At 39.5% G+C, this 25,129-nt stretch overlaps 1 protein-coding gene across 1 annotated transcript in view; it reads left to right on the top strand.

Moving 5' to 3' along the window:
- Positions 1 to 25,129, top strand: part of DOCK7 (dedicator of cytokinesis 7) — a 3,076,229-nt gene that overhangs the window by 2,721,385 nt on the left and 329,715 nt on the right. The window contains exon 42 of the mRNA XM_044085545.1: positions 21,683 to 21,826. Within this exon, the coding sequence (XP_043941480.1) occupies positions 21,683 to 21,826 (144 nt within the window). The remainder of the gene's footprint in view (positions 1 to 21,682; positions 21,827 to 25,129) is intronic.

The following is a 25,129-nucleotide window of genomic DNA, read 5'->3' as shown; positions in this document are numbered from 1 at the left end:
TGTTTATGGCAGGGGACCATCAGATTGGCTTCCTTTTTTTGGAGGATAGCTTCTTGGTTCTGTTTGGGATAGCACGATCCATGCACTCATGTAAGTGCTTATAGAGGGCATTTGTGTAGGATTCAGCAGTTGTAACTGTACTGTCCATCTGCATGGATGTCATGAAGTTCGCCACCTCTGTCTTAACAAGCATGAAGTTGGCATTGGAGAAATTTTTTTACCGTGGTTTCTTTAATGGGAGGTGGGGGTGGGATGTGGATATCTAGAGTGATTAGCTTATGGTCGGATCTGATCAACGAGGAGTTGACTTCAGGTGTGGAACACCGGTCACTCATGTTGGTAATGACTAAGTCTAGGATATTGTTGCCTTTGGTGGGTGTGTGGATAAGTTGATCCAGGGCACTGGAATTTATGAATTCCAGAAAGCGTTGAGCAAAGGAGTTGGTACATGAGTAGTTTTCCCAGTTAATGGTGGGGTAGTTGAAATCGCCCATTATTAGGGTGTTTGATTGAACCCTAATATTTTCCAGTATATCAAGAAAAGAGGAGTGGGAATACTGGGGCATGATGGAGGATCTGTAGCAAGCTACAATTTGGATTGTAGTTTTGCCCAGAGTTAGTTGCACTTGGATAACCTCGGATGTATTATGCTGAGCAACTAGCCTGGAAGTGTGGATATCCTTAATGAATATGGACACACCTCCGCCTTTGTTGTTCCGGTCCAGGTTACGTGGCCGAAAAGTGTGGTATGAGTTATAGTCTGATAGTGCAGCGGTGCTCTTTGGAGCCTTGAACCAGGTCTCAGTCACCGCACAGATATCGATGTTCTCCATTTTAAGGAGTGCCTTGAGTGAGTGCATTTTGAGATTTAGACTTCTAGCTTTACCCTCAGTTTTTGCTTGCCTGTTCCTGTTACGGTGGTAAATTTGTCATTTGAACCTTGTCTAAAAAGGCACTATAGGGGCGGCAAGAGCCTTAGCCAGTATCTGGAATCCCATGGGCGACAGGTGCAGGCCATCTCTGGCAAAGCATCGTGGTCTGTCGACCATGTCGTCCCAGGCAGACAGATACTGGTTCCCCTTAGAATGACACCAGAAGCTTAGCCGATTTTTGAAGTCAGTAATTTTGTCCTTTTACTGCGGTATCATTCTGGGCGATGGCAGAATGCTACTCAGGGCTAGGGTCATACCTTCCTGGGCTACAAGATCGGCGACCTCTTCCATGTCTCTTTTCATGTAGTCCAGGGAGGTACGTCTTGGGTCATTCACACCAACATGGACAATGACAGAGTAATATTTGTACTTGTTGTGGAGTGACCTGAGTGCGTGGGTTATGTGGCGGATCCTGGCACCCGACAGGCAGCTGACAGTAACCTTCTCCTTGTTTAGCCTGGTGAGTGGGACATCAGTGTGCCTGACTATAGTCACCTATGACTAGTGTGTTGGGTACGTTGTTTTGCCTAATATATTACATATGTTATAATATATATATATATATATATATATATATATATATATGTTTGCCCATAATATCTGAATAAGTGAGTGGGATTTTCATGACAGCATCAAAGAAACATTTTCCTTCCTTCTGATTGACTTTCTTAGTATATTTTATTTTTTATTTATTTTCCATTTGTTTACCAGGTTAGTCCGACTGGACACAAGGTGCCCGTTTTCAGCGGAGTCTCGGGGAGAAAAACTCCAGATACATAGTAAACAATTATAAAAAAATAATAAAAAAATATATACAAACATAGCTATTTTGTACAAAGAGCATAGACAATATAAGAGGAGTAAAATCAGTTTTTATAATTGATGCAGTATACAGTGGTTAGAATATTGAGAAACAATTAACCAAGATAATATACAACAAATATAAAATTGCTTGAACATAAATTCAAAAAGAAGTTTCCATAGACAAACAGGGTCATAAACTAGAAATCATAACTATACTGATATGATTTATATTGCATTTATCTTGTTTTAATGATGGTATATGTGTATTATTGTACGTGTCATATGTGCACAACTATCTGTATTAATCTATGTTGTTGTTGTTGTTGTATTTACAGTATATTGACAAAGTACTGGGTCACATCAGAGGCATGGGGAGGTCATTGTTAAGAAACTGAGAACTGTTGTAAAGCTTGGCTTTGAATACCATAAGTTCAGGTTATACTATAAGAGAATAACTATGTAAAGATAACCATGTCAGCAGCCAGAACGCATTAGAAACCAAATATTTGTTTTACTGTGCACATTAAGAAATGGATAGATTGACCCAAACTCTGGACTGATGTGTGTGCTTTTTTTTTTATTCCTGGGAAAATGCTATGCAGAAGTGAAGAGACATATAAGGGAGCAGTTTTAGTGGCACACCAGGCTGTAATTTTATTTATGTCTATTGCCATGCAAAGCTGACGAAATAGTTGAATCTACCCAAGGTGGAAATGTGAGACTGTACCCCACTGAAGGAGTGGAGATGGGAAGAGTAACTTGGCCAGGAATTGAAACTTGCAAAACTGCTCCTTGTGAAAAGTCTTTTATCTCCATAATTTGTTGACACTTTTGCAAGATTCTTTCAAAGAATGTGTAATACATCAATAGGAACAACAGTTGTAAAACTCAGCACATACCAGTCAATAACACATGAGCTGCAGACTCTCAAACTTGGCAATTTTTTTCAGGTGTTCCATTCTAAGTGAATGGAAGTCTAGTCTGACAACAAATGGTAGGGCTATTTGTACTCACAGTCTGTGCATTGAGACAGATTTAGCTTTCCAAAGGAATCACAATATCTGCCTCTATGAGGGCAGACAAGAGTAAAAAAAAAATAAAATTAGGAATGAGTACTTATTTTGCTGCAGGCAGCTTTAGGATGTGCAGTAAATCATGGCAAGATAAAAAATATACGTTTTTTCATTGTTTGCCCGTACTGGTCCTTTAAGGACTTGGGTATGTGGGTAGATTCAGCTTTGTGTTTTTTGAAGCATATTAACCAGTTGGTTAATGATAGTTATAGAAGTGTAGGTTGTATAAAAAGATTTATAAAGTCTAGGAAGTCAAAAATGATGAAGTCAGTCATTGTTTTTTAGTTACATTAGACCCAAACTTGAGTATGGAATAACAATATGGAAACCCTATAAGAAAACAAGCACAAGTAAACTGGAAAGAGTACAGCGGAAATATTCCAAGAGTATCGATGGATGTGAAAATGTAAGTTATTATGGAAGACTAAAATATCTGAACTTGTGCAGTGTCTCTTACAAATATTTAAGAGGAGATGTTATTCAGGTATATAGGGCATTCAGAGACAACTACCTCTGGGAATGTTTGGGGTTATCAAAAAGTAATAGAGAATCATCAGCCAAACTATGTAGAAGATTCTGCAGGAATGATAAGTGTACCGATTGGTTCTCTGATTGAATAGCTGATGCATGGAACAGACTACCAAATTACATTAAACAAGTACTAGTTTAGATATATTTAAGAACAGCCTGGACACTTATTATGGGAACAAGTGTTTTGGTATATTAGCAAGCTAGAAAGGCATTAATGCCCATGCTTGAAATATTTGTATGTATGTATGTATGTATTACAGAGCATATTTTGCAAAGTACAGTGTTTCAAAGAGTTTATTGTGCATTTGAATGTTACAAGCTCACAGAACAGTTTGTTCGTACATAATTACAAGAGTCATATTTTCAGTGTGTTTGTGTGTACATTGTGGGCATGGCAGACAGATTTCAAAAACCCAGTGCACTTTTGTTTAACAGTAATAATGCTGAGAAGTGGAGATTGTAAGAAGAGTACGACATTTTCATACAGGCTGCATTTTCTGATAAAGATGACTGTACAAAGGAATTTATTCTACTTAGTTTAGCTGGGTCAGAAGCTATAGAAAGGGAACACTCATTTGTGTATGCACCTGCTGTCTTTGCTGGAGAAGGGGAAAACCATCATATTGTTGTACTGGCTGAGTCAAGGGAGGACCCAGAATGCTTAAATGTAAATTTAGAGAAATGTGTAACCCCCAAACAAATGTTACAATGGAAAGGCATTTATTTTACACAAGGGATCAAAAGCCTGGTGAAGCTTTTGCAACGTATATAACTGACCTGAGAAATAAAGCTAAAACATGCAGATTTGGTGATTTAAGGGATGAGTTGATAAAAGACGTGTGTGGTATAAAAGATGATACTGTGAGAAAGATTTTGCTTCATGAGAGTGATTTAACTTTGAATAAGGGCATTCAGATTTGTCAGATATACAAGCACACAGAAAAGCACACAAATATGCTTACAAATGAGAATAGCTCTAGAAGGCACAGCGATAAAGCTCATGTTGATAGTATGCAGCACGTGATTAAAAGAAACAAGCCCAAGCACATGGCAGCAGCTGTAACCCCTGCAGCACTCGTTGATAAATCCCAGAATTTTCTAACAAATTCCAGAAGTCGCACAGTCTAAGTGAAGCATAAGAGTGAGCAAACTCAAACCATGGGCCTCCACTGAGTTTCATTGCCAGCTGCGTAATTGTGGTGGAAATAATGAATCTAAAGGGGAAAAATGTTTAGCTTTTGGTCACCAGTGCCACAAATGCAATAAATGGAATAATTTCAAAAGATTTTGTAAATCAAAAGGCCCACACTCTTTTATTAAAAGGGAATATTTTAAGAAACGAGTTGATCAGTTAGACAGTTGCAACTCCACTCATTATGTTGACTGGGTGTCAGTGCTTCATGAAAACAGTCAGTGCAGTAGACTTAAGGGCAAAGAATGAAGTATTTTGTACTGTTCTGATAAATGGCAAACCCATAGAATTCAACTGACACAGGTTCCAAGTGCAATGTCGTGTCAGCAGAAGCATTTGTTAATGTATGTTATGGTGAAAGGCTTGATTTTGCAAGGTGTGCAAAGTGTGTTGCTTATGGAAGTGAAGAAATTCAAACTGAAGGCTCAGTACTGCTTTCATGTTGCTCTGCTGGAAGAAGTTGTGACTTATTATTTTATGTGGTCAAGAGGCACATCCAGTCATTATTAGGGCTCAGAGACAGTTTGAAAATGGGACTGCTTTCTTTTAATAAAGAAGTCCACCATGTTAGCTTAAAAGACCACTACTCTAATTTTGCCCAGCACATTTTTTCTATCTATGCAGATCTTTTTGAAGACAAACTAGGCAAACTTCCAGTTGTGTAATCCATGAAGTTTAGACCCAGAGGTCAGTCCAGTTATCAGGCCAGCACGTAAAGTTCCAGTACCCATTCAGGACAGAGTCAAAGCTGAGTTAGATAAAATGGTGCAACAAGGTATGATTTGTCCATTTGAAACTCCAGCTGAATGGGTATCTTCCATGGTGGTAGCTCATAAGAAAAGCTCAAATGACATCAGAATATGTATTGATCCACGAATTGAACGAACTGCTAAAAAGACCTCTTCATCCAATGCGCACAGTCGAAGAAGTCGCAGCCTTAATGCCAAATGCCAGTATTTTTTTGTCTTAGATGCAGATAGTTCATTTTGGCAAATTCAGCTTGACAAGAAACCATCGTTGCTCACTAGTTTCAGTACACTGTTTGGCAGGTACAGATTTTTGAGAATGCCATTTGGGATAAATTCTGCAAGTGAAGTCTTTCAATGTGCAATGGAGCAAATTTTTTCTGGGTATCCTTGCGCTATTAGAGTAGATGACATACTAGTAGGGGGTCGTGATTTTATTTATTTATTTATTTAACATTTGTTGACCAGGAATGTCTGACTAGGTTCCACAGAGCCTGTTTTCAGCGGAGGCCCGGGGAGAAATGCTCCGGATGCATGTCTTTGGAATGTGGGAGGAAACCGGAGTACCCGGAGGAAATCCACGCAAACACAGGGAGAACATGCAAACTCCACACAGAAGGCACCCCAGCCGAGAATCGAACCGGAGAACCTCTTGCTGTGAGGCGACAACGTTAACCGCTGCACCACTGTGCCGCCCGCCGTGATGAAGCAGAACATGACAGAAATCTCAGTAAAGTTCTAGAAAGGGCACATCAAGTGACTCTTAAGCTCAAACCATACAAATTCAAATTCGGGCTTCAAGAAGCTACTTATGTTGGTCAGTTATGTACGAATTCAGGCTTACAGCCAGACCCTTCAAAGCAAACAGCCATTCTCGAGATGCCAGCTCCAGACAGTGTTCAAGCCCTGCAACGTTTTCTTGCCATGGTCAACTACCTAGACAAGTTCATTCCAGAATTGAGCCAACTTTCAGCACCACTTAGAGAGCTGACACATAAGGATGTATCCTGGTCTTGGTTAGAGCAACACCAAAGAGTATCTGATGTCCTGAAACAAAGAATTGCTAGTCCACCAACTCTCAGATACTATAATGTTCACAAACCAGTTACACTATCCTGTGATGCTTTGAAATTTGGTCTTGGTGCAGTCATTCTACAAGAGGATCAAATTGTTGCCTATGCATCGATAACTCTTAACCTAAACTGAAATGCAGTATGCCCAGATAGAGGAAGAGCTTTTGGCAGTTGTGTTTGCATGTTTGAAGTTCCATGATTATGTTTATGGTAGACCTATCCAGATAGAAACAGATCACCAACCATTAGTCACTATCTTGAGAAAGCCAATGCATTCAGCTCCAGCTAGACTGCAGTGTATGATGCTGAGATTGCAACAGTACAGTTTGTATTGTTTAAAAGAAAGGCAAACTTCTTTATCTTGCTGATACATTATCCAGATCACCCAGAAATACCACAGAACAGCACAAGAATGAGAACCTTGATTTTGAAGTCAGAGAAGTGAGAATTTTTTCTTCTACACATCTTGATGAGCTAGCTGAGAGATCACAGAGCTACAGATCCAGTTTTACAATGGCTCATTCACTTTATCAAACAAGGATGGCCGTCAAAGCAATCCAGTTTACCTCAAGAAGTGCAACCTTATTTTCCATACAGAGGTGAGATTTTGTCTGACAAAGTTATCATAATGAAAGGTCCTAAAGTAATTGTTCCAAAGTCCTTGCAACCAGAGTACATACGGTCTTGCATCGTGGTCACCCAGGAATCAAATCTACCAAAAGAAGAGAAACTAGTATTTTGGCCTTCTATGTCACAAGACATTGAAAGAGCACTTTTTATCTTGTTCAGTGTGTAATAGTACTAAGCCACATCAACAGAAGGAACCACTTCAGCATAACTAGATTCCGGAATTACCTTAGTCGACAGTAGCCACCTATATCTTCGAGTGGAATAGTCAACATTATTTGGTGTTAGTAGACTCTTACTCAGATTGGTTCGAGATTGACCTGTTTCCTAACCTAGTATCCAGTACTGTCATTACTAAGATGAAGAATCATTTCGCAGTCCATGGTAGTCCACACAAAGTTATTTCTGACAATGGCATGCAAGTCAACAGTTCAAAAGATTTCCTGAAGAATGGGACTTTACTCATGTCAGAAGTAGTCCGGAGTACCCGCAGTCAAATGGTTTGACAGAACATGCAGTTTAAAGTGCAAAGCAGTTACTAGAGAAGTCAAGATGAGATAGTAGTGATGTTTTCATGAATCTCTCGAAGCTCTGAAATGGTCCTCATGATAAACATTTTGGTTCACCTACTGAGAGACTTCTGTCGAGACAAACCAGGACCATATTACAAATCAGTAGTCAATTGTTGGTTCCACGTGTCAAGAACAACAGGCTAGTGAGAGCCAATCGGTTGAAGAAGTGCCTAACCCAGAAGTCCTATTATGATAAGACCAGCAAACTGCTCAGTCCATTACAAGAAGGAGAAGTGGTAAGGATGCAGATGTCCAAAGGTTATGATCGGATTAACGTCATGAAGAATAGTGGTCCAGAGCCGAGATCATACACTGCAGAATCAGAAGGAGCAATTTTTAGGCCCCTGAGCCTATACCACAGCACATAGCCTGTGAGAAAGACTCTTTATCTCAGAGTGAGGTGTCTGGTGTTCCAATTCAAGAAGAAGTTCCAGAGGACATTCCCATTCCTGTGACAAATCCAGAAGTTCCCGATACAAGTTGTGCACCGCCGACTGTCCCTGCTAAGTTTAGTCCCAACTGTTATGTTCCGAGATATGGTCGAATCTCTAAACCCTGTAGCAGATACAAAGCAACTTGGACATGAACACTATATTTTGTTTCCAATGTATATAGTAATGCATGCCTGACTCTAATATTGTTTTTACAAAGGGTAATCTTTTTAAGAAGGAGGATGTAGATCAATATGTGTGTATATACCTTTAAGAAGCTATCCAAGGGCTTACACAAGTGTATAAATACTGAGCACGTGTGAACCTGACTGCCATTTTTTTAGTTTACTGTTGAGATGTAAGCATGTATGTATGTAAGGTCTGTCTGTTAATTAGTTCATATTTAATGATGTTGCTATCCATTCTGATGTGTTTCTATGTATTAAAGCATCTAAACAAAACCCCAAGCCATGTTATCATATGTGTTAGAGATGAATGAGTGACACGGGGCATAAAGGTGATGGATGAACTCTCCATACTTGGATCAACTTCACCACCAATCTAAATTCCACAGTTGAACATTGGTCTGAACACCCTTCGCTGAGCTGGTTTCTACTGAACCAATTACAGATAAGAAACCCATTGGAATTCCTTCTTTTTCTTCCTTTTCCTGTTTTACTTATGGTTCATGTCATCCAGGAAGGGAAAATGTCAGTGTGGGAGGTAGATTCCCCATAAAGACCGTCACAAGATGTGTTTGTTCTGCCTAGGTGCTACACGTGATCATACCCAGTGTAATATTTGTCAGACCTGTGTTCCCAAAACACTTTGCAGCTGTCTGTCCTCTCTGTCTGTTTATCTTGAGAGCCAGCATCTCAAACGTTTGACCCAGGGTGCCATGGCTGAATCCGCCCACCCCGAGATACAGCTGTCTCTGAAAAAGAAGACCAAGAAGTCTTGGTCCAAGTCTGCTGCTGTTCAGCTTCTGCCAGCTGTCTCTGTTGAGGCGAGTGAAGCCCTCAAAGACCATCCAGTACAGACACCGGTGTCCTCTGCTGTGACCCTATTGGAGGCCAGTATGGAACTAGCTTCTCACATGTCCTGTGAGGCAATGGAAACATCTACAGCAGATGTTGAGTGGGAACCATGGCTGGTCGTTTACAAAGGGCCTAGGAAGATTCCTCAGATTTTGGTGAAGGAAGAGGTCCCTGACTCTGAACATTCTAGGTTGGTCAAAGTGGATGTCTCTCCAAAGAAGAAGCAGTAAACTAAGCATATTCCTCCCATTGTGAAGTATCCTCAGAGAGAATGGCAGGATTTTACTCACAGCTTGTCCAATGCTCTGAAGACCTTAAGACCACCTCAGGTGGTGTCTGTTCCTGCTTCTCCTTGGTCCTCTTCTTCAGCTAAAAGGAGTAGAGTGTCTGATTCTTCAGATGAGGAGGTGGATGACTTGTTGGCTTTCTCCTCACAGATTACCTCTCCTGCAAACTGTGTGTCTGAGGAAGAGGATTCTTGAGTCCTGACTCTTCCTTTGAGGAATTGTCCTTTGGGAACACATCGCTTGATGGAGTAACTGTGTGATAGTCAAAAGAGATTTTATGAGCTGTTGCAGATAGAATCTGCTAAACCTTCTGCTGCCTCCCCACCCCGTGTTGGATACATTTGCACCTGCTTCCTTTGCTCCTGATTCCCAACCTCCGGCCCCTAAGAAGCCTAACTTTTTTTAAAAAAGTGCATGAAGCCTTTAAGTATCTCTTTGTGTCCTTCTTCGTACCCTGCTGTAGTCTCCGACTGCAGACAAGCCATCCAAGCTTCTCTTCCAAACACCTTCCTTCTGATAAAAATAGGCCTATGGAGAGGTTGGGGGAAAAAGTGTACACTTCTGTCATTCTGGTCTTCAGGGCCATTAATTATTAAACCCATATGGCCAGGTATGTTTTGACCCTTTTGTCACAGTTTGGGGGAGGGGTTGTCTGACTTACTGACTCTGAAAGATAGACTACTGCCAGCGCCTTATTAAGTTCCACTTCTCGGGTTACCCATCACACCATCAAATATAGTTATGATGCAGCTGATGCATCCCCTAGAGCTGCTGCTTCTGGTTCAGTTATGAGGAGGTACTCTTGGCTTCACCTCCAGGCTTTACTTGATGATGATATTAAGGCCAAGTGCCAAGATGTTCCTTTGGACAATCAGAATCTCTTTGGTACAGCTACTGCTGACTTGCTGAAGACTCTACAAGACAAAGGTATAGTGATTCAGGATCTTAAGCAAATCTTAGTTTCTCTGAAATTTACCTATGGGTGAAACAGTCCTTCTAAGCCTGCTTTTGTGCGTAGGCAACCTCGTCAGTCTTCTGAAGGGCAGAGGATTCCTAAGCGTATTTTCACTGATAAACCCACCCAGACTTTAAATTTTCCAACCCTAGCCTAGGCAAGGTTCCCATGTCTCTCGGGCTTTCCCTATCCCTCCCTGTATGACAACTGATAACTTCAGTCTCTTAGGTTCTGTCCATTATCTGTTACAGTTTTTATGGTATGGAAATCCCTCCCCACCCAGGTCTTTCTCAACCTCTTCCAGACCAACTTTCTCATTTTTTCTGGAGTTCTGCAAGATTTACTGGACCAGGACACCATTCAGCCCATTCTAGTATCCCAAAGAGGAACAAGGTTTTACTCCAGAATGTTTCTGGTTCCAGGAAAAGAGGGATCTTCGGGACAGGTCCTAGATCTTTCCTTTCTAAATGCCTTTCTAAAGACTCTGTCCTTTTGGATGCTTTCCTTCCAGATGCTGTTTCCCCTCAAACTTCCACAGGCGTTTCTGGTCTCACTAGACCTAAAGGACACCTATCTTCATATTCCCATTCACCCTCTTTTTAGGATGTTTTTACGTTTCTCTGTTTCTTCCTCTCATTTTCAGTTCTTTGCTTTGCCCTTTGGTCTTTCTGTGGTCCCAAGGGTGTTCACCAAATGCCTGCCCCCAGTCATAACCTTGTGCAGTCTTCAAGGAATCCAGATAGTCCCATAATTGGACAATCTGATTCTTCAAGCTTCCTCCCAATCCAGTTCTTTTTCTGACAACCTACTTCCAGTCTCTGCTTCTCCTTTCTTTCATTTCTGCAAGGAAGTTTCTCAGAATCCTGGGGGTTCCTGGTATGTGCAATTCCCATGCTCCCCTTTGCCAAGCTTCATATGAGGAAACTTCAGTGGTACCTAAAGATGGTTTGGCACCAGTAATGCCACCCTCTGGAGTTTCCAGTTCCTTTACTTTCTGATCTTAAACTCAAGTTGTACTGGTGGATTCTGCGGATCTCCCTGAATCCAAGACTGCCTTTTCAGGCTTCTTCCCCTGCTCAGAGACATTTCCAATCTGCAGTGGGGAGCCTCTTCCAACAATCTGAGGGTTCAGGGATTATGACCTCTTCATCAGACGTCAGACCACTTCAGCATAAAAGAAATGAGGGTGCTTATTCTTACTTTTCAGACTTTTCATCTTCTTTGGTCTCCAGGCCCTTTAAAGATCTTTACAAACAATGCCACAGTCATGCGGTACATCAAGAAACAAGGGGGAGAGGGGTTAGGGAGGCACAAGGTCATATTGTTTTTGAAACTTTTAGCCCTTCAGGTCTGGGATTTGGCTGTCTGCCATCAAGTAACCCTTCAGGCTGTTTACATCCCTTCAGAATACATATTAGTGGCGGATTCACGGAGCAGATCCAGGACACCTAGGGCACAAGGTCATGTTGTGTTTGCAGATTAGCCCTTCAGGCCTGGGATTTGGCTGTCTGCCATTAGGTAACTCTTCGGGCTGTCTACATCCCTTCAGAGTACATCTTAGTGGCAGGTCAAGGACACAACCTCACTAATAAATGCTTCACAGAGAGGTTTTTCCTGAGCATACTACATCACTGGGTATTCCTCAAAGTGGATCTTTTTGCATCCCGTCTAAACGGGCAAGGTCATTGCTTCTGTTCCAGAGTCCCAAGTCTGGACGCCATGCCCTTATCTTGGAAGGGGATGTTCCTCTATTCTTACCCTCCTCTCTCTCTTTTTCTCATTCTTCCCAGGGTTTTGCACAAGATCAGGAAGTACTCCCCAGGAATCCTGCTGGGGACTCCCTTTTGGCCCAGACAGCATTGGCTACTACTCCTATTTCACCTGTCCTGGGGCAGTCATCACAATTTACCTCACCAGATGGATCTTCTAGCACAAGAGAAGTGGTCTGTCGTTCACCCTCAATTGTCCCTCCTTGGTTGACACTGTAGGTGATAGGATTTTTTTAAACACCTTTATTAAATTGTCACTTAAGACATAAGCAAACATACATTAACAGAAAATAAAAAAAACATTTTAATGTTTTGCCTTTTAAGTACAGTATACATCACTTATTTTCTTTGCTATTATCATCTGTCCAACATTATGAAAAATTATTGAATTCCTGCCTTCCCTTAAACCTCATTCCTCCTTCTCCTGAACATTGTTATGCATGTATTGCTTCCACAATTTGCATTTACTTCTAAGTAATTTGCTCCTTTCCTTTCCTAAAGACCCCTCTTCTAGTTCTTTTATCTCTTTTGTATACTCAGTACCTCAAGTACAGTTGGTGTAGGTTTTGATTTCCATTTTCTAGTAATTGCTTTTTTGGCAGCTAATAAAATAGTAAGGCCTAACTATGTCTAGACAATTCAGATCTAGTATCCCAGCTCAAAAGAATCATTTCCTTACAGTGATTTGTTCACCCAGTATTTCTGATAGACTACTTTGTAGGATATTTTTAAAATCTGTCAACTCATTACAGTCCCAGAACATATGTTCCCAGTTACCTCTTTCTTCTCCATCACAGTTCCAACATTTGCTGTCTACTGGAGGAAAAATTATTTGAAGTCTGCTTCAGGTATAAAAATACCTATGCAAACACTTCCAAGGCAAAATCTTAAGTCTTCTGGACTTGGTTGCATACTTGAGAGCCATATATATTTCTTTTTATTGCTTTCTTATAAATTGCTTTTATATTATTTCTCATCCCAATTTTTTCTAGCCTCATTTGATTGATTCTTAAAGTTATTTTTTATTTTACATTTGTTGACCGGGCTGGTCCAGCTGGATATATGTCCATTTTCAGTGGAGGCCCAGGGAGAAAAGGTCCGCACATCAGAATAGTATTGCAGAAACACAGGTACAATAGCAAGTTTAGACAAATTATAACAGTACATTACATATTAGTTTATGAGCAAGGAAAAAAATACATTCCTAGTTACAAAGAATGCATTCCTAGTTACATAAGTATGGATATACGTCAGAAAATACATAAAGGTAAGTGAAATAGGGCACTTTTAAACTAAAAGTATTACACACACATTATTGTTAGTAAAATATTAATGAGATTGGGTGAGTGAGAGGATTAGTGTCTGTAGACAAGGGAGGTAGTTAGTCTGGCTTTGCACAGGGGCATAGCTGGTGTGATTTAAGGTATGGTTTGAGTTTGGTTTTAAATAGGGTAATTGTAGGTAGGAAGGTTAGGTCGTTAGGGAGGGTGTTCCAGGTTTTACCCACTGTGTTAGAGAATAGTGAGTCTCCGGCTAGATTGTTGGTTTTATTTATCTTTACTAATAATGTATTTGAAGACCGCAGGGTCTTTAGGTTATTGTAAGGGGTGATTAGGTTAGAGAGTATTGGAGTATTTGTAGGTTGATACAGAATCTTATGGGCAATAGTTAATTGGTTCAATAGAATAAGATTTAACAACTCTAACCATCCGAGTTTATAAAGATTATTGCAATGATGTGTTCTATAGTTGGACCCAGTAGCAAATCTGGCAATATTATTGTAGGAAATAGCCAGCTTGTTGAGATTGCTTTTACATAGTTTAGTATAGATAGGGGATGCATATAGTAGGGTTGAGATTAAGTGAGTGCGGGCAATGGTGGTCCTAGCTAGTGGAGTCAGGGTTTGATCCTGTAGAGGGAGCCTAGTTTCTTGTTTACTGTTTTTATCGTGTTGTTAATATGTGGCTCAGAGGTAAGGTTGTTGTCAATTAGTACTCCAAGTAGTTTTGTGGTAGAATCGGGAGATATAATTGTACCATTGCTAGATGTGACAGTGAAGTGCATTGGGGAGGCTCTGCGGGTGGGAGTAAATAGTAGCATTTTTGTTTTGTTTGGGTTCAAGATGAGACATCGGTGAAGAAGCCAGTTATCCACACTGCTAAACACATCTTGGGTTAGGGACTGAAGTTGTGATGGTGAAGAGGCTGAGCATATTAATGTGGAATCATCTGCATATTGGATACAGGTAGCTTGAGGTAATACAGAGTGTAGGTCGTTAGTAAAAATAGAAAAGAGGAGAGGACCCAGTATGGAGCCTTGAGGGACACCAAGGGCAACTGGGAGGTGGGAAGACAAGTTATTCTCCCATAATACAGCCTGTTGCCTGTTATTTAAATAGGATTGGAACCACTGTATAGCAAATGGATCCAGTGAGAAGTTTCTAAGTATGTTTATGAGTAGCAGGTGATTGACCATGTCGAAGGCTTTTGACAAATCAATGAACAGGGCTGTGGATAGTGTCATTATTACGATTTTTATTAATACAGTCGCTGAAGGATAAGAGAGCAGAGGTGGTGCTATGAAATGGTCTGAAGTCATGTTGGCAGGTAGCTAGTATGTTGTTTTCTAGTAGGTGGTTTAATAGTTGCTTATGAGTGCACTTTTCCATGATTTTTGCCAGTGGGGATAATATGGCTATAGGCCTATAGTTAGAAAAATCTTTGGCATTACCACCTTTATGCAGGGGGATGATATGTGAGATTTTCCAGATTGATGGAATAATTCCTTCAGAAATAGTTCTGTTAATGAGGATGGATATGGGGTAGGCTATAGCTTTAGCGGCTTTTTGCAGGTATTCTGCAGGTAGTTGATCTGCAGAGAGGGTGGTGGGTTTAAGTTTCTGAATAAGGGTGCAGAGAAAGGATGTAAGAACAGGTTGAAATTGAAATAGTGGGGAGCTGTTAGGGATATCAGTAGACGAAGATGTAGTGTTAGGGGATAGTTGATTGGCCAAAGAATGAATGGTGAAAAAAATGTTAAAAGCATTGGCAATTTGGATAGGGCTGTTGAGATTAGAGCCTGTGGGGGTGGGTGTAATAGAGCGACCTGGGTGTAAAAGTTTATTGATACCAGACCAGAATTTTTGAGGTTTATTTTGGTGGGTTTGTTGGAGATGACAGTAAAAGTTTTTTTTGTCAGTCAATATGGCTTTTTTAGTTTCATTTCTTAATTGTCTAAACTTTAGTTGATCTGTTGGACTTTTGGTTGTGCGCCACCTAGCCCAGTATTTCTGCAATATCATGCAATATTTTATATGTCCTACTAATTATATAATTCCATTTATACTCTTTCTTGATTTCCACATTTCTCTGCTTTATACAAATTTTTATGAAATTTCCAGAATATCTCTACAGGATTTCTGGTTAATGTTCTTGTCATAGGTTCACTAAATTTAGCACCAGCAAAGTCATTGTCTTAAAATTTGTTTTGCTCTGGAGTTATCAAAAAATAGTTGTTTAACTGCAATCTTTCTAAATATGTGCATATTATCCAAATACTCCCCTATTTTCTGTTTAGCTGTCTGTATTTGTTCCTCCTCTTGTTCTGTGAGATTCTCTTCATTCCGCGATGCTTTAATGTTTGTCAGCCTCTCTAATTAAATTCTATTACTACTTAACTATATTTCCTTCTGTTTTATTTTTATCCTGTTTTTAAACTCCATTTTCATTTTATTCCAGTCACTAGTTTTAACTTCTGAAGATATTTCTATCTTCCTGAAGAACGTCTGAATAATTTTCACTACCCATTCCTTAAATTCTTTTTTTTTTTTAAACAGGTAGGTGGGAAAGCCATGTTGTCTTATTTTTGCTTTATTACCCTGCATTTTTATCTTAATTTTTATTGGTGCATGATCCGAAAAAGTTATTGGATGTGTGTCAAAACTTTCATTTAAATGCACATGTTCCTTTGAGATATAATTTATATGTAGTCTAGCACATTCATTGTACCTTGGGAATAATATATAAATTCTCTCCGAATTCTTACTCCTGAATTCATATTTTCCATACCAAATATTTTTTTAATTTCTTCAGAAGTCTACTGTCTTTTGTTATATTGCTCTTTCTAGGTCCCCCTGAAACATCCTCACTTTGGCAATTCAAATTCCGGGCCCCACCTATAAATAATCTTCCCCTGCTGTAAGTTGAATATTTCTGCAAAAAATTTCTTAAGCTGCATAATAGCAGTTTTCAGTGGAGTGTAAATACGTGCCATTGTAACCCTTCTCCCTTGTCAATAACTCCTTGTTTGTCTTTTTTCTTCATATTGTAGTCCCTCTAGCAGTTAGCACAACTACTGCTCTTTTCTTCAGTCCCTGATATTCTGCTGAATATTCATTCTAAAATCCTGTTTGTCACATTTACATGTTCATTTATTTTCAGATTTGTCTCCTGCAGCATTGCTATTTGCGCTGTGCATTTCTTAATATAATTCAATACTCTCTCCTTTTTATGTATACTTGTAAGGCCATTCACATTCCAGGATAAAATGGATAGCCTAGCCATCATGATAAAAAGCTATTGTTCTCAGCTATTATACATGACAGTTTTTTTTAATGTGTATTTCCAGATTTTGTGTTGCATGCATATACTAATGTATGTCAGGCTGATCTTTTGTATAGCTGTTTCTTACCTCCATTTGAATCTATGCACATTTTTCATGAAAACACAAAAAACTAAATACAAAACACGACCCCTCACCCTGTTAACTTGGAACAAACACATAACATCTTCAAAACATGAAGTTTAACCCTACAGAAGGGAACAGTTGCCCTCAAATTAATGGCTGCACCTACAGGCATTATCTAACTTAAAGTTAAGGTTACTCATGCTAAAGCACATGCTACAGCCAGTGCTCCCACTTATACTGATTGCTGTCTGTTCTTATCTCTCTTCCCCTCCCAGATGTAAAAAAAAAAAACAGCTTGTATGCTTTCAGATAGCCCTAAGAAAAAAGTGCACTGGCTCTCTTTTAATAAAACGAAATTGTACATTGTCCTATTAACTGCATTAAAGTATTAATGCTGCTAGGGAGGATTTTACCTCATATTCATTTCCCATAATTTTAAACTTAATTTTTTACTGAACTATTTGCCATTTTACCTTTAAATTGTTGCATTTCCCTCAGCAAAGAGTACTCATAAATCTCAAGATTAACTGCTTGCACCCGCAGACAACCTGTCTTCGTGGAAATGTATGCAGCAATGAGGCTGTAAATTTCACTCAGAAAAGAATGCACAGTTTGGTTGATAGGATTTTGATCCCATTTAGACATCACTTTTTTGAGGACATCCTTAAGGCTCTGCAGGAGGCCAGGAAACCCACTATCAGAAAATTATGTTTGGCTACATGGAAAGGATTTTCTGTTTGGTGTCTCAAGCATCAGCAGCATTCCTTTTCAGTGGGTGTCCCTTTGGTCCTTTCTTACTTGTCTGAACTGTGGCATGCTGGCTTAGCTTATTTATCTATTAAAGCTCACTTGTCAGCAGTTTTGGCTTGTCTGCCCTTGAACCCCCTTTTGTCCTCTCGTTTTGAGGTCAAGTAATTTTAAGTTTCCTACACAAAACTTCTAGGGGTTACACTAGACAAACTGAAATTTGATCTGCATGTCAACAGTTGTATTAAAAAAAAAAACATCAAAAACGTGGCCTCTTATATAGAAATAAAAAGTTGCTATCCAGCAAGGCTAAGGTTTCCCTATCTCATGCCCATCTCCTACCAAGCCTACTGTACCCTTCTAACTAAATTAGAAAATGCCTACAACAAAGTGGCTAAATTTGCTGTTACTCAAAGCTATAGATCTCATCACTGTCTCTCTTAAGCTCACCTCATTTAAACTGGTTGGAACTGTCCCACTTGCTTCTCCTCTCCCAGATTCAGGTTATCCACTCTATCCTATACCAGTCATTTTTCCTGCCCTAGCTTGACTCCTCTTATCTCTTCTGATACCTCTTCCAGGTCTGTCCGAAGTTCAGACCAAAACCTACTACACATTATAAACCTAAGAGCAAAACTGGTCAAAACCTCTATAGCTACCACCCTTCCATCTCCTGGAACAAACCCCCACTAGAAATTCGATCCCTTAAACAACCAAATCTATTCAAATCAACTGCCAAAGATTACCTAAAAAAAACCACTGGATATGTCACTGTACTCACCCCCTTAAACTGTCATCCTCTCCTATTTTTAGTACTCTGTCAGCCTTTTACTGACTCATGCCACTTTTGGAGCTATCTATCTACCTCCTCTTAACTGGGTTATCGCCTCTTACTCCTTCTTATAATACCCTTACTTATTTACCACCTGCATACTTTCTCGTATTACAACTACCTGGCTGTATCAACAACCATTACGTTTTTTCTTTCAATTTTTTATGTATTGTATATGTGAAGAAACTTATTCACCCTACTTATTTTCCAGATTGTAGTTTTCTCAACTTAGACTTTTGTATTTCCTTTGTATTCTTTCAACTTAAATAAGTCTTTTTGTTTACAGATTTTTTTTACTGTTCAGATCTTAAATGTAAATGTGGAGCTTTTCTCCCTCCGTCTCCCCTGAAAAAGGGCTACCAGTTCAGCTGGACAAACCCGGTCAACAAATGTAAAATAAATAATTCTTTAAAAGGCATCCTTCATATTAGACCTCCCAGAAAGCCTCCTTTTTGGGACCTTAATTTTGTCCTTGAAAAACTGACAAAAGCTCCTTTTGAAGCCCATCTCTTCTTTGCAACACTGCACCTGGAAGACCATTTTATTTCTTAACCAGTCTGTTCAGCCTTCTTCTTTCTCCACAGTTTGCTAGTGAGAAGGTTCTTCATACCTTGGATCTTCACAGACAGCTTGGGAATTATTGGATAAGACAAACGCTTTTTGTTTCATTTCATACCAGGACATTGGGTTTGCTGGTAACCATCTCTTCCTGGATTTTTAAGGCCAGGCATTATTTTTGTTATTTCTTTCCTGGAAAAGAGCATCCTGTGTCAGATAGGGCTCAATCTAGGCAGCAGTGGCCTGTTATGGAGTTTTCTTCAAGGGTTTGAATACTAAGTCATGACTGAAGCTGCTGCTTGGTGCTCTGTCCACACTTTAACAAAACATTACAAGTTGGATGCCATTTCCTGAGCCAGGGCAGGATTTGCCAGAGCTATCCTTCATGGGTTTGTGGAAGACTCTTCTGTGCCTTCCTTCTTCCATCGTTTTCAGTAGCTTTGTAATCTCCCACGTTACAAATACTGCACTAGTGATATGGAAGGACATTATATAATTGTTTAAAATCTTACCATAACAGTGGGTGTCCTTGCAATATTCAGTCCCTCCCTCTTGCCCCCTTTCTTTCTTCTGTTGGTAACTCTCTGCTGGCCAATGGGTCTTTGACTCTCTTCAGTTTCTTTTTCCCTCTGGATGTGCACGTTCTCCTTTCTACAGGGGTGGCTTTAGTTTTTCTGGGGCACTTCAGTTCTGAGTATGTAGCATTTGTACATCACCTTTAATGCCCTACGCTTATGTGAGAATTATGTGTGTAACGTACAATGCTGGAAGGTTGTAAAGGCTTTGTTGTACTGGCAGGACATTTGGTTGTCACTTGCAGGAGACCCCACATGTTATAAATACTGCAACAGTGAAAAGAGGGACATCTGCTTTTATGATAAAATTTTACACAAATGTACTTTACCTCTTATTTTTGAATCCACTACCTTCTTATAGAAGTTGTTCCTTATATTTACCTGGTAATGATAATGAAAGATAAATACAGGCCAAAGGAATGCTTTGCATTATTTGGTGCAATGTTTTGTATATTGACATTAGAGTACTGCAAATGACCTTGACTGTCCTCTGATACTGGTCGCTTATGTTTGAATGCTGTATGCATTCAACTGCACAATGTACAGCATTAAGATTAGGAAACTATAGCCTCTGAGGGCTGTACAGCATCATAATAGTCGTCACATTTTTTTCATGCGCTGTTCTGTAATATCAGGAAGTAAAAATAATAGCAAAATATAGACAAGAGGGAAATTTAACTGTATTTTTATGAGTAGTCTGGCTCAGCTGTGAATTATATGTTGTTCCTCAAACTATCACTGACTTTGTGGACCATATAACAACCCACAAGCATTCCTAATATGGCCCATGAAGATTTTCCAGACAACTTTACTTACTTGCTTAAAGAGTCCAGTTTATTATCTAAATACATTAACAAATGCATGTCTTTTGTAGTTCAGAACACTGCATGCAGATTGTGGGCATGGGCCATTGATACAATTCCTATAGGAGTATTTTAATATTTTCATTTATCGTTTTGTGGATTTAGTAGGAGTTCATCCCACCCCCCTTGCCCTTGGACTTGTCACAGTTGCAGATCAGGTGGTGATGCATCTGGAGGAATCTCTTTCCCCCCCCCGAGGATTAAAATAGTAAAAGTGTAATTAGGATTGCCATCAGTTTCACAGGCTGTTTTTTGGGGATTGGAATACACATTGCATGTAAGCTAAAAAAAAAGGCAGTTTGATAGGTTTTGGATTGCATGTCTTGTTTTTAGTGTACTCTATGCGACATCTCTACCCAGAGGTACTTCTTAGTGTTTTTTTGGAAGATTTCTGTACCTACACATTTGTGTCTCACTGTATTGACGCACCTGTCAGAACAAGTTGGCTGTTTCCTTGAGAAATGCTGAAACTTTGTTATTGTGGTACTAAAAACCAAGAGGGAATGTATTTTATATCCGGTACAACTGTGTACCTTGTGGTGGTGTCTTGCTGCAAGATGAACAGTATTTAGCTTCCTAGTAAGTTTCATGTAATTCGTACTGAGCAGTTTTCATGTCCTTTTCTGTTTAAAATTGTTGCTTCTTGAACAGTTTGTGCAGTGTGTGAAAGTGCGTTTCTGAACAAATCAGTTTATAACATCCTATAAAAATAATTTTGCTGTCCTACATTTATTGTGCAACGTAAAGCTTGTTATTGTGGGACTAAACCAAAAGGGAATTTATCAAACTGCTCTTTTCACAGTGTTGCTTCTTTTGCTGCCATTATGTACAGTTATTTTTGAATTACCTGGATGAGTCCTAATTCAGAAGCATAAAAGAAACTGTTAAGTTGTTTGCATATTATTCGGGGGATTTGTCTTAGTTCTTCGTAGTAATTAAAACTGTTGTGCATATTTTATTTTGTGCAATATTCCAGTTGTTTCATGCAACTAATCCAACAGGTTATGGTCACTACAGTAAAACTAGTTTACACACTGAGTTTTTTAATTACTGTCCCCAGCTAAGTGCACTTAACCTCATCCAGCCCTTGAGTTGTTTCTTGAGACCCCTGTATCTAATGCAACACTACACTACAGTACAAGCCAACATTCAGCATAGTTTCATTCCAGTGAGACTTAAATTCTTGTGTGTATGCATATCTGTCTACATGTCTGAAGAGAAAGCGGTTAAAGTGACATGTATTTATTTTAGAAACTTAATTATACATGTAGTTGACCTCAAGAGTTTAGATGTGGCAAGAGGTCTGCTGCGTTTGACAGATGTTCTAATTTTCAGTTTAATATTAGTACCTGTGAAAAAAAATCTAATAATTTGTGCACATTATACTTTTAGAACATCTCTTCAAATGTTTTGGAGGAATCTGCAGTCTCTGATGATGTGGTGTCTCCAGATGAGGAAGGTATATGTTCAGGAAAGTATTTCACAGAAGTGGGGCTAGTTGGGCTTTTGGAACAGGCAGCAGCATCCTTCTCTTTGGTAAGTAAGAGGTTAATTATGTAGCCATGTATTTCTTTATATCTACTGAGTAGGTTCACTTGAGTTAAAATGCATACTGTCTGTGTGTTTTTGTGTGTACACATTCATGTATATGCATACATTCATATACACACACACACACACACACACACACAATTGTATATGTGTAAAATATTTATAAATATATAAAAATATGCACAGGTAACTTTTCTAGCATACCATTTTGTTTTCCTTCTGCTGTTTTCTTTCTTTCCCCACTCTGTTTACCATTCCTGATATCATGGCTATGATGTGATGGAGGAGTTTGTAGACTTTATAAGCAATTTGCCTGGAGATTTATGCTCCTGCTAGGGTTACCTTAGACATTTTCACCTAGGTGGAGGAACCAGACTAAAGAATAGTCTACAGAATTTGACCCTCATTGATTCTTTTTTTTTTTTTTTAGAGTATAAGAACATTATCTGAAATAGGAGTAACAGGTTCCAACCCTAGAAGCCACATGAGGAACTGGTATTTGACAGACACTGTGTCTTGGTTAGGTGACCTTCATAAGCCAGTCGGGCTCACCTGGTCATGATCACTCTGAAAAAGATTTAGACCCCCTTTGTGGGCTCAGCACTCCTAAGGTAAATGTTGGGGAGAGGATTGTTGCAGTGATAGACAAGTGCCAGACAAGAGAGGGACAAATTACAGTGGCTTAGGCTTTGTCAATAAAAACTGGCTCTTATGACATGGAGTGCCACCTCACTACTAAGAAGGGAACCAAAGCTTGCATGGGAAGTTGAGAAGAACCACCTGGATACCTGACATTGATTCTGGAATTAGGTTTCTCTCTTGGGAGTTGTCACTCTTGTATGCTAATTGGCTCCATGGCATTTTGTTGAACTTTTTGCCAGTAGGCAAGAGGGTTGTCCCAATATGACTGAGTTGGAGGAAGGAAGACTTGGTCTGTTTGTCCTTATGCACCTAACAGTATTTAGTGTGTTTAGTCTTTTTGGAGAATGTATGAGTAGTGCTTAGTACGTTCTACCTACTGACTCTTTAGTCCCTTTTGGAAACTTCACACTGATATGGAGCATGATTGTGATATATTGAGAGATGTGATTGAAAGGAATAATTTGCTAGATTTGAATGCAGGTAGTGAACTGCTATTGGACTTCTGTGACTTCTTTGATAGTTGTGGATTGTTAATAACAAGCATCATGTTTCCACACAAGATTGTTTCTACATGTACTTAGTGGCAGAGAATCTTTGTTTAAAGAGACTAATGTTAGACTTTGCAGTTCAGTCATTAGACCTATGGACATATGCTCTGAGATCTCTAGTCAAAACAGGTCACCACTTGGTGTTGATTTGGATCATGCAGTTGGGGAAATGGCTGCCCAGATCCTTGGAACACTATATAGTTATAGTGTCCTTGAAATGTGTAGCAGATGCTTCTATGTGGAATGAGTTTAATTACCCCCTCCAGAATATCCTTTTCCTGTATAACAGGAGACTTCACAGATATGGACCCCTGAAGGACCCTGTTTTGAACTTGGATAGCTGCAGTGACATGAACTGGCTGTGGGTAAAGATGGCCATTATTCGTCATGGCAGCTACCCTAGCTCCTACCAGTAGTGCATGAAAGCATCAGGTTTAATAAATGGACTTCCTTTCAGTTCTAATAAAGGAGAATCTCCAGATTTGACTGCTAAGTACTGACAGGCCAAATATTTAGCAGCTGTGGCAGTTGATGAGCAAAAGCCTGATGTGGGAAGAATTTAGCAAGACCATGGAGAATGAAAAATTACTTCAAATGGCCTGAAATTATGGGATTCTTGGAGGGAGAGTGGAGAATAGCAGAGATTGTTTACACTGTTCTCAAAGGTGGAGAAATGCTGACCTTCACTCAGGGCATTGTTAGAAAGTAGAAGCAACAGTTTGAGGAACTCCAGAAATGGGTGGACATTCCCTTCTCTGAGATGGCAGTGCCACAAGCAGTTGATGGAATAGGGTCCATTTTTGTAGATGAGGTCACTGCAGCAGTTAAGTAGTTCCAAACTTGCAAGAGTGGATAAGAACCAGCTGAAAATCTGAAAGGCACAAAATACAGTGTGTCGTGGTTAATACAGTCTTTTTTCAGTGTTATGTGGATGGTAGAGAAACATTACCTTTGGACTGATAAGCTGGGATGGTGATCCCCATTTTTCAGAAAGGGGACAGAAGGAATTGTTCTGATCAGCCTGTCTGGGAATCCCAGTGCAAGAATACTGGAAAGGAGACTTTGTGTAGTTGTCAAGCCTTTGCTTCACAAGGAACTACTGGAGTAGCAACAACAATTGAAGGAGTTTATCTTGGGCTCCTGCTCATAACTGAAGGTAGAGATGATCTGGAGAGTGATTACCATATTGGTACAGTGTTGGCAGGAGTACATGTAATGTACCATACTGTGATGGTGAAGTAAGAACTGAGTCCTTGAATGATTTAGTCTAAGTCCCATCCTTACTTCTGAAACAAGAATTTGGGTGGTAACCAAAAATTATGTGATTGTAGATATATGCAACAGAAGTATGGTTCATTCAGAGTTTATGGCTTACTGTTTATGACAAGAGTTAAGGAGCTCATCAGTCCAGGAGAGTTTGAGTTGAGCTGCTACTCTTTGTGCTTAATTTTTTATTTTTTATTTATTTTACATTTGTTAACCGGGTTAGTCTGGCTGAGCTGTTGGCTCATTTTCAGCAGAAACCCGGGGAGAAAAGCTCTTCGGAACTAGAAAACAATTTATTAAATTTTAGTAACATAGTAGTAACAATCAGCTATAGGATCTTACAAGCAGAGACCTGGAGAGAAAAAAAGCTCCTCAGCCAAATTCAATTATACAGAGTATTAACAATTGGCAGACAAGTATGTGAGTTGTTACAAACAAGGTTTTAAACAATTAGCAGAAGAAAATGTGACTAGTTACAATATTATTTAAGCTGCTTAGAGCAAAATGAGTTAATAGTTAGATGTTTATTTAAAGTGGGTAGGAACTAGTTGTATAGGAGTTTGGAAACAAGAAAGGAAAGTAAGAATGGCTAGTAGGAGATGTAGTGGAAGTAGAGTATAGGAGACAGACTAGACAGGTAGGTTGTTTTGAGACTGTAAGAATTAAGAATGGTTGGAGATAGAGGAAGGGAAGAAGTAGAAGAGGCAGGGGAATAGTGTTAGAGATGCATTGAGTGAGATGGTGAAATAGGTGAAAGGATGGTGGTTTCAGGGTGGTTGGCTACAGCGACAAGACCACTTTGTTTTTAGGTATTTCCTTGTGGCTAATTTGA

The sequence above is a fragment of the Protopterus annectens genome, chromosome 10.part0, assembly GCF_019279795.1.
Source record: "Protopterus annectens isolate FY-2018-M chromosome 10.part0, PAN1.0, whole genome shotgun sequence".
NCBI classification, from domain to species: Eukaryota; Metazoa; Chordata; order Ceratodontiformes; family Protopteridae; genus Protopterus; species Protopterus annectens.
The sequence above is the reverse complement of the archived record's forward strand: the minus strand, read 5'-3'. Positions and strand labels throughout refer to the sequence as shown.